At 44.0% G+C, this 8,992-nt stretch overlaps 1 protein-coding gene across 2 annotated transcripts; it reads left to right on the top strand.

The window, feature by feature from the left end:
* The first annotated feature begins 825 nt into the window (after positions 1-825).
* rabggta (Rab geranylgeranyltransferase subunit alpha) lies at positions 826-7,983 on the top strand. 2 transcript variants are annotated; one of them, XM_024417659.2, is made up of 17 exons: positions 826-961; positions 1,817-1,850; positions 1,982-2,092; positions 2,767-2,891; positions 3,035-3,222; positions 3,402-3,659; positions 3,858-3,941; positions 4,024-4,106; positions 4,200-4,295; positions 5,680-5,785; positions 5,953-6,004; positions 6,116-6,204; positions 6,312-6,400; positions 6,489-6,605; positions 6,724-6,837; positions 6,960-7,047; positions 7,152-7,983. In XM_024417659.2, the coding sequence occupies exons 2-17, from the start codon at positions 1,848-1,850 to the stop codon at positions 7,298-7,300; spliced, it is 1,752 nt and encodes a 583-aa protein (XP_024273427.1). In that variant the 5' UTR covers positions 826-961; positions 1,817-1,847; the 3' UTR covers positions 7,301-7,983. The 2 variants fall into 2 exon arrangements, with proteins under 2 accessions (XP_024273427.1, XP_042175601.1); XM_042319667.1 differs by lacking the exon at positions 826-961 and adding an exon at positions 1,362-1,624.
* Positions 7,984-8,992: the final 1,009 nt, after the last annotated feature.

Genomic DNA, 8,992 nt, shown 5'->3' with positions numbered 1-8,992 from the left:
ATCCCCTTCTCCCTCATACTAGATCTCAGTCTTTCTCTTTCCCTCTGATACAGCCCACACTGTAGCAATACATGCTCCACAATCTCTGTTTCCTGGCAATACTCACACTTTCCTGTTGGATGATTTCCTATCACATGTAAGGTCTTATTCAACTGGCTGTGTCCCACCCTTATTATTGTAAAACTAGCCTCCTCTCTTCTGTCCTCCCCTTCCCCACTTCCTCTTTACTAGAAATAAATGCCTGCCCTTGGTCACTCTATTCCACTGCTCCTGCCATCTCTGCACCATCACTGTCCAGATCAGGCTTTTTGCCTCTGTCTTGCCCATTGAAACTATGACATCAACATCCCCACTTCTATGTGCTTGTTTAGCCAGTACATCAACTGCCTTGTTCCCCTCCACCCCCATATGGGCTGGGAACTTATAAATCTTATCTGTTTACCCATCTGTCTAATCCTGCCATGTGGAAGACGCATTGTAAAAGTAGAGGCTTTTTGTATTAAAACATGTCCAAGTGCAACACGCCTAGCTCTGCCCACTGGGGCGTGGCTTACGGAGTGGTCTTTATATAAATGCTTGTCTCACAGTATTCCATTTGGTACTGGCACTGACCCTGTATATAGCTTCCTCTCTTATTTCTTATTTCTCATGTTCTACATTTTGTATTAGTTATACTATTTTATATTGAATCCTGCACTGTTGGGTAGGGCTTGCAAGTTAAACATTTCACTGTACTTGTGACAAGTAAAACTTGAAACTGAAACGTGTATGTCCATCCACAAGAGGGAGCCATACATATCCTAAACTCCATTGGTCGTGACGTCAATTTCCACGGGCCGGAAGTTCAAATTGTAGTTGTTCGCCTCACTGCCACTGGGTGACACAGGCACACATCAATATTTCGTCTGAAAACCAAAGTAAACGAATCCACACATTGCTACAACAGCAGTAGACTTTTGAGGTGAGTATATGTGGTGTTATTATGTTGGAATTGATGTTAGTAAATGTGTTTTTATCGAATCTACATGTGAATACGCGGGTATACTCAACGGTGCGTCCGACAGCTTGGGGTCCTGTTTTGTTGATGGGCGATTGCCAAGTCGAAGCGCTAATCATGTGTGTTTACAAATACTTGATTCAATACATGTATTCAGCAAACTGATTATTATTATGCTGTAGCCGACTTGACACAACTCAGTATTCCCCTCACTCTGTGTTTTGCTGCCATCAGAAGGTTGGTGCAGTTTTGGGCAAGTGTGCGTGATTACGGCCCGCAATTCGGGGCGTTCCTGCATGTGGGAATTCCTGTATCTGCATGAACACCCCCCTGCCCTTAGTCACTCTATTCCACTGCTCCTGTCATCTCTGCATCACTGTCCCTATCAGGCTTTTTGCCTCTGCCTTGCTCATTGAAACTACGACATCAACATCCCCACTTCTAAGTAGCTAGCGCATAACGTTAAGTGTCCTTCGCTCCCGCCTGCCGAACACTTGCCCTCGCTGTTGTTAGCAGAACTGCGGGAAAACAACCCGTCCTCAGCAGGCAGGGGCGAAGGACAATATCTACGGTTGTCGCCGTCGCCTCATCTGTAGTTTTTATCGGCGGTTGGCATCCAACGTTATGGTACGTACTGCACTGGTGCGCCCCCACCTCCCGTCTGTCCTAGCATAAAAATGGACCAAAAGTAGTATAAAGAGGTGTTCCCGCAGATGCAGGCCACAATTGATTTGAGTGTGTACGTGCAGGCTCCTGACGGTTCCGTGGTTCACATACTTAATTCTTGATTCGCCATCTCAATCTGCTCTTTGGTTTTAGATTTGCACAGCCTATTCTCTGAACTGACACGATGGTGAGTGAAAAGTGATTATTTTTCTGCTTTCACACTGTTTAAGTTGGATTTAGTTATTGTCATCTTTTAATCATTACTGGATATCAATGCAATGTGTTAATTAAGTGTCTTCCTGTCTGTCTTTCTCACAGCATGGACGGGTAAAGCTGAAGTCCACCGCCCAGCAGGAAGAAGAGAAGAGAAAAGAGAGAGAGAAGAAACTCAAGATTTATGTGGCAGGACGAGATGCTATCTTTACTAAGGTCTGTTTGACATAGACGCATTCAGTCAAAATCGGAAGATAAGGGCCTCCCGGGTGGCACAGTGGTTAAGGGCACTGTACTGCAGCGCCAGCTGTGCCACCAGAGACTCTGGGTTCGTGCCCAGGCTCGTAACCGGCCGTGACCGGGAGGGCCGTGGGGCGATGCACAATTGGCCTAGCGTCGTCCGGGTTATGGAGGGCTTGGCCGGTAGTGATGTCCTTGTCTCATCGCGCACCAACGACTCCTGTGGCGGGCCGGGCGCAGGTGCACAGTGTTTCCTCCGACACATTGGTGCAGCTGGCTTCCGGGTTGGATGCGCGCTGTGTTAAGAAGCAGTGCGGTTTGGTTGTGTATCGGAGGACGCATGACTTTCAACCTTCCCGAGCCCGTACGGGAGTTGTAGCGATGAGACAAGATAGTAGCTACTAAAAAAAACACGAAATTGGGGAGAAAACGGGGTAAATTATTTTAAAAATAAAATAATTTACCCCGTTTTCTCCCCAATTTCGTGTTTTTTTACGGGCTCGGGAAGGTATATATATATTTTATCGTTTAACTATGGCTACGGTTTAAGCCTGATTATGCAGTTGCTTGGATGGGATGACAGAGCTGTGATCTTCAAAGTTACTGCGCATTTCATCACTTCCCTTTTCCTTTTCTCTTGCTGGTTTTAGAGGTTGGAGGGTGTGTTGGATGATGAGGCCCTTCAGTTGACCCAGCAGCTGCTATCCTCCAATCCTGATTTTGCCACTCTCTGGAACTACAGGAGAGAGATCCTGTTGCACCTGGAGACTGTACGGTGAGGACATCTCTTATAATGCATTTTTGCCCATGGTGGCACAGCTGAGTCTCTTGTAGCTATTATTATCTGAAAGTACCAATACTTGTTCATTATTTAAGTGCATCAAACTCATACATGTCTTATCCTTTTCTCTGTATCAGTGAGGAGGATGACGTGCAGAAGATGTATGAGGCTGAGTTGTTGTTTCTGGAGTCGTGTTTGAAGGTGAATCCCAAGTCGTACGGCAGCTGGCACCACCGAGGCTGGGTTTCAGCACGCCTGCCCAGACCTGACTGGGCCAGAGAACTGGGCCTGTGTGACCGCTGCCTCAGTCTGGATGACCGCAACTGTGAGTCAGAGGGTAGGAGGATGATAGTGAGGGAGGAGAGGAGTTGGGGAGGGTCTATAGCTTTGAAGGAGGATGGGTGGAGAGGTGGATGAGACGGAGCTTGGTCTCGTCCTGGTCTCTCCATTCATATATATATATATATTTTTATCATATTCAATTTCCCCCCTCATCTTTCTCAGTTCACTGCTGGGACTATCGCCGGATGGTGGTGAAGATGTCTGGTGTGCCTGTGGACCAGGAGCTGCAGTTCACTGACCGTCTCATCGGCTCCAACTTCTCCAATTACTCCAGCTGGCACTACCGGAGCACCCTCCTTCCCCTACTCCACCCTGAGTCCCCCGACCCCCCCTCGCCCTGCCACCAGCACTCCCACTCCTCCCCTCCACCCTCCCCTCAGACACACTCTCATCGCGTCTGTGAGGAACAGCTGCTCAAAGGTATGGACAACACCATGGCCAGGCAGAGTTACAAACATATATAGATATATTGTCAGTGTAATACTTTAAACAGGCAGACAGAGGGCACTGTCACTAGGAATACCATGGGTTGGATGGAAGGCAGAATAATGAGTTGATGTGTGCTGGTTGTCTGTGTTATCATCATACATTACTAAACCCTTTGGTTTTTATTTTTAGAGTATGAGCTCGTACAGAATGCCTTCTTCACTGACCCCAATGACCAGAGTGCCTGGTTCTACTACAGGTGGTTGCTAGGCAGAGGTGCGTGTATAATTTTGTATTTTCTATGTAAATTGTCTTTATTATCTTCCAGCTGTGAGCTCTGTTTCTCTGCCTTTCTCAGCGGAGCGAGAGGAGATGATAAGCTGTGTGTTTGTCAGCCGTGAGGAGGAGAGAGTGGCTGTGGCCTTCTCCAGACCTGTCAATGTGAGTACTCCCTCAAAGTAGACACCTTATTGTAACGTATGTCCTCTGCTCCTTCTACAGTTAAACTCCATTCCTCCCCGACTCTCCTTACAGGCTTCATCTAGTGGTCTGATGCTGGTGTTGGATGGTCAGCCCCAGCGTGTGGAATGGAGGAGTGTACATCCTCACTTCAGACACAGCCCTGTCTGGGTATCCTTTCCTTCATGGTCATGGGTAAAATGTGAATGATAGGTGCAAAATGTTGATTTCTGCCTAAAGGCATACCCAACCATAATTATGTAGTCACTTTTGAGGACACAAGCTCAAGTACATAGTACAAATCATATGATTTTTGTCCTATTCAACAAAAGTGGACCTGTAGGGTTTGAAATGACTGAAATGCTTACTAAATATAGTAACAATCAAATTATATTACAATCACATTTCTATTAACTAAATAAATATGATAATACTTAGCTGATCACACAATTTTTCTAAAAGTCCACTGAGCAGTGTAGACACCATTCAAATGTGTGCAGAACCGTTACAACTTCAGCTTTAAGCACAAAGTGATTTAGTCTGTCTTTGAGCAAGAGAAAGTGGTTTTGCTACAATTCTATGAAATTATTTTGTGTTTTTTCATGTTGTGAGCTCTAAATGCAGCTGAGAATATCACAGTGAGATGAAACCACAACGGCTGCACTTGCTAGACTGTCACCGTTCATGTGCTGTCTCACTTGCTCAGAGGAAGAGAACATTTATTTGTCTGAATAGGCCAGAAAATGTGACGCATCACTCCCTATGCAAATGTGGGGTATGCAACCTGCTTGGCTGAGAGAGTGGAAACGGAGAGCAGACAGGTGGGGCTTTTTGGCCCTATATGGTATGGGACCCTACAACGTTCACAAGTGCTTTGTACACAGATGTCAGACGGAACCAGTCCAGAACAGCTCAAAGTCCCCCATAAGGGAGACTTTTAACATCTCTAAGAGGCTAAAGACATTACTCTGTTCTAGGCATGTGGTAATGCACTTTTCCTTTGTGCTGCTCAGTGCTCACTGTTTCTTTTTCATTCCTTTCTCATCCCTGCGTTGTAGTCTACAGTAGGTTTCATCATTCTTAACATGTCTCTTTTTGATAAGAGCTCTCCATATCTGTTACTGGAACGCAGGTAGATAAAGAAACCAATGAACCTTTACAGACATAGAGAATTACTTTATCTCTGCAGAGCGTTGGGCCAGTAACCAAACGGTGGCTCGTTCGAATACCCGAGCTGACAAGGTGAAAAGTCTGTCTTGTGCCCTTGACCAAGGCACTTAACCCTAATTTGCTCCACGGACACGATACTACTATGGCTGACCCTGTAAAATAAGAAATGTCACTGCCCCTATCCGGTGAATGTGACAATAAAACTAGTGTTATTATTATTATTATTTTTACACACTACCATACAATGATCTATGTTGAACCTGTCTTCGAGATGGGCAATGCTCAACAGATATTTGCAACATATAATGTTATACATTCGATCACTTTAACAAACACAAGCATCCACACTTACTCTATTTGATTGTGGACCTTAACATGGTGTCAGATCTGTGCGCTTCCTCCTGGCACTATCAGTGACATCATTAATGAACACAACCTGACCGTGCACTGGACTGAGAAACACACTCACAGAGACTGTGCTCTGTACACAGGTGAAATAATGTTTATGTGCTAATGCACCTTCTGTGTGACTGAGTACATGCTCTTGTCTTTTTTTGTGTTAACATGTCTGCGATGGGTATATAATGTTTTAGACTTCAATCCTTGCTCTCTGCTGCCCTCTAGCCTCACCTCATAGTATTGCCTCCATCTTTCACAGGTCGGTCTGAGAGTTGGTGCAGGGATTCTGCCACTGACCAGGAGCTCTTCAGGTACAGTGTGTGTGAATAGCAGAGCTTTAGAAGGCTCTCTGGTTGGTATATCAGACGTTCTGTTTACTGAATGGGAAAAAAATACCTCAGCATCTTTTTTGTCTCTGGTAGGAGTGAGCTGTCTGTGGAAAAGACCTCTGTGTTGCAGTCTGAACTACAGTCCTGCAACCAACTTCTGGAGCTGGAGCCCCAGAACAAGTGTAAGTACACACTTTGAGTGTAGTGTGTATGTTAGGGTTTATTATTTATCGATCACTATTGGAAACGTCACAAAATGTATGACAATTGTAATTTCTCACTTTCTCAGGGTGCTTGCTGACCATCGTTCTGCTTATGAGGGCGCTAGATCCCCTAGGTTACGAGCGAGAGACCCTTTCTCACTTCCAGACTCTTAAAGTTAGTGCTTTACAGGGCTATTACATAGTCGTGTACACTAATACATAATAGATGTGTTTTCTATCACTGCTCTGTCTTTCTCACACAGGAGGTGGACTCCATGCGCTCTGCATATTACGGTGACCTGTGCAGTAAGTTCATGATCGAGAACACCATTCTCAAGATGGAGTACGCTGAGGTCCGGGTCTTCAGTCTCTCTGACAAGGTTAGTGCTGTCTGTTCCTGTCTGTATCTCTCTATCCTTGTCCATCCAGAGTTTGACTCCCCATTCTCTTCTTTGTGGCTGTAAGTCCACCTAATGTCTTTCACCCTCACCTCTACAGAACCTGACCATGTTATGTCACCTGGACCAGCTGCTATTGGTCACTCATATCAATCTATCATGCAATCAGCTGCTTAGGCTGCCTCCTCAGTTTGCCATGCTGCAGTGCCTCGAGGTATAGTACTTAAAAAAACATTTTATGTTATGATCAAATGAATATTTATTAATGTGCTGTACTCTAGTTTTTGTACTTAATATTTTGATGTTTGTCTAACAATATGGCCTTCCATTTCCCAGGTATTGGAGGCTGATGACAACGCTATTGAGAATTTGGATGGACTGTACTATCTCCCCAAGTTGCAAGAAGTGTCCTTGAAGAACAACCGTATCCTTGCCTTTCTCTTTTGATCAGTTTCAATGTGTTTTAATACATGAACGTTTTATAATACAGTTAGAGATGTTGTCATTTTCTTTGACCGTAATATTCAGAAATATCCAAACTCTCTGACCTTCAACTCCTGACTTCCTGCCCAAAGCTGACCTGCCTTGATCTCCGTGGCAACCCTGTCACCCAGATTGCAAACATTCAATCTGAGTTGACTGAGCTACTGCCCTCAGTCACTGACCTCCTGATCTGATTGGACAAACAGCAGGGCTCATTCTAAGTTTCCCTTAGTCACAGATTTAGGATCAGCTTATCCCCCCCCAAACCATAACCATTCTAGGGGGAAAATGGAAAAACTGACATTAGATTAGTGTCTAGGGGCAACTTCCCCATATTGCCGGCATACTACCATCAGCAGTATTTGTCTGTGTGTGTCCATGCATATATGTGAGAAGCAGAGGGGTGTTTAAGTGTTTTGTCTCCTTTCCACTATGTATTCCTCTTGTGTGGTGATATTGATTCACAGCGACCCTCCACTAATTTTAATGCCTGATAACATTGGACCTTCTATCAGAGACTTCAGAGACATTCTCACAAACGTGTGTGTTTATGTGTATGTACAGTTTGTGCGTGTGTGCACGCTCTATCTCTCATACAGTTCAAGACACCAAACTGCATGCCGATTCACTGATAGAGGGTAATATTACTAACTGTGAGTGAGCATGGTGAGAATGTGGCTTTTAGTAAGCACTGAAACAGCATCTGTATGGTGGTTGCAGTAGGACATTGATCAGAAGAATATTGCAAAATACTTATCTGTGGTTGTATTTTTGAAACAGTTGTGCAAAAACGTTTATGAAATTAATCTATACTGTTAAACAACTGTAAATGACTATTCCACCAATAAAACAGCACATGCGGTGTCACTGCCTCCCAGAGAGTCTCATGTGTGTTTCTGTGGTGTTGTGAGGGAGGTTCAGTCAGGACTCAGATTTTCCTTCTGTTGGGTGGCTCAACTGTAACCACACATTACTTGTCCCCCATGACGGAATCTGGTTGGGGACTGTGGATCTGTCTCCGTTTGTTCGTACGTTAGTCACATGCGATATCTGACAGCACTGGCCCGATTTTGATTAAACTTGGGTGAATGATGCGTCTTGCCATAGTGTTCCGGTGTTTACAAAGTTAAACTGATCGGCCCAAGGCAGGGGCTACAGTAATTAACTGAAATTTGTTAGTCACATGCGATATCTCAATTGGCCCAAGGGTTGCATTATATGTGGGTGAAGACATCTTTACTTTTGCCTTGTTATAAATTAGCTTGGTGGGTGTGTCTGTCTGTGGCGCCAGAGTAGATTAACATGAATGGATTAACACAATTCTGTACATTGTATCAGTGGTGGAAAAAGTACCCAATCGTCACACTTGAGTTAAAGTAAAGATACCTTAATAGAAAATGACTCAAGTAAAAGTGAATCACCCAGTAAATTCCTACTTAAGTAAAAGTATTTGGTTTTAAATATACTTAAGTATCAAAAGTAAAAGAATAAATAATTTCAAATTCCTTATATTAAATTAAGAAAACCAGACAGTACCATTTTGTTGTTTTATTTACGGATAGCCAGGGGCACACCCCAACACTCAGACATCATTTATGAACGAAGATTGTCTTTAGCCAGTCTGCCAGATCAGAGGCAGTAGGGAAGACCAGGGATGTTCTCTTGATATGTGTGTGAATTAGACCATTTTCCTGTCCTGCTAAGCATTCAAAATGTAACGAGTACTTTTGGGTATCAGGGAAAATGTATGGAATAAAAGTGAATAATATTCTTTAGGAATGTAGTGAAGTAAAAGTTGTAAAAATATAAATAGTAAAGTACTGATACCCCCAAAACTACTTAAGTAGTACTTTCAAGTATTTTTACTTAGGTACTTTACACCACTG

The sequence above is a fragment of the Oncorhynchus tshawytscha genome, linkage group LG01 (assembly GCF_018296145.1).
Source record: "Oncorhynchus tshawytscha isolate Ot180627B linkage group LG01, Otsh_v2.0, whole genome shotgun sequence".
NCBI classification, from domain to species: Eukaryota; Metazoa; Chordata; class Actinopteri; order Salmoniformes; family Salmonidae; genus Oncorhynchus; species Oncorhynchus tshawytscha.
The sequence above is the reverse complement of the archived record's forward strand: the minus strand, read 5'-3'. Positions and strand labels throughout refer to the sequence as shown.

Excerpts from the sequence above, each read along its gene's own strand:
- rabggta (XM_024417659.2), top strand. Across the intron at positions 4,296-5,679 it reads TCAGACACAGCCCTGTCTGG|ATCTGTGCGCTTCCTCCTGG; the intron begins GTATCCTTTCCT and ends ACATGGTGTCAG. Across the intron at positions 6,401-6,488 it reads CTCACTTCCAGACTCTTAAA|GAGGTGGACTCCATGCGCTC; the intron begins GTTAGTGCTTTA and ends TTTCTCACACAG.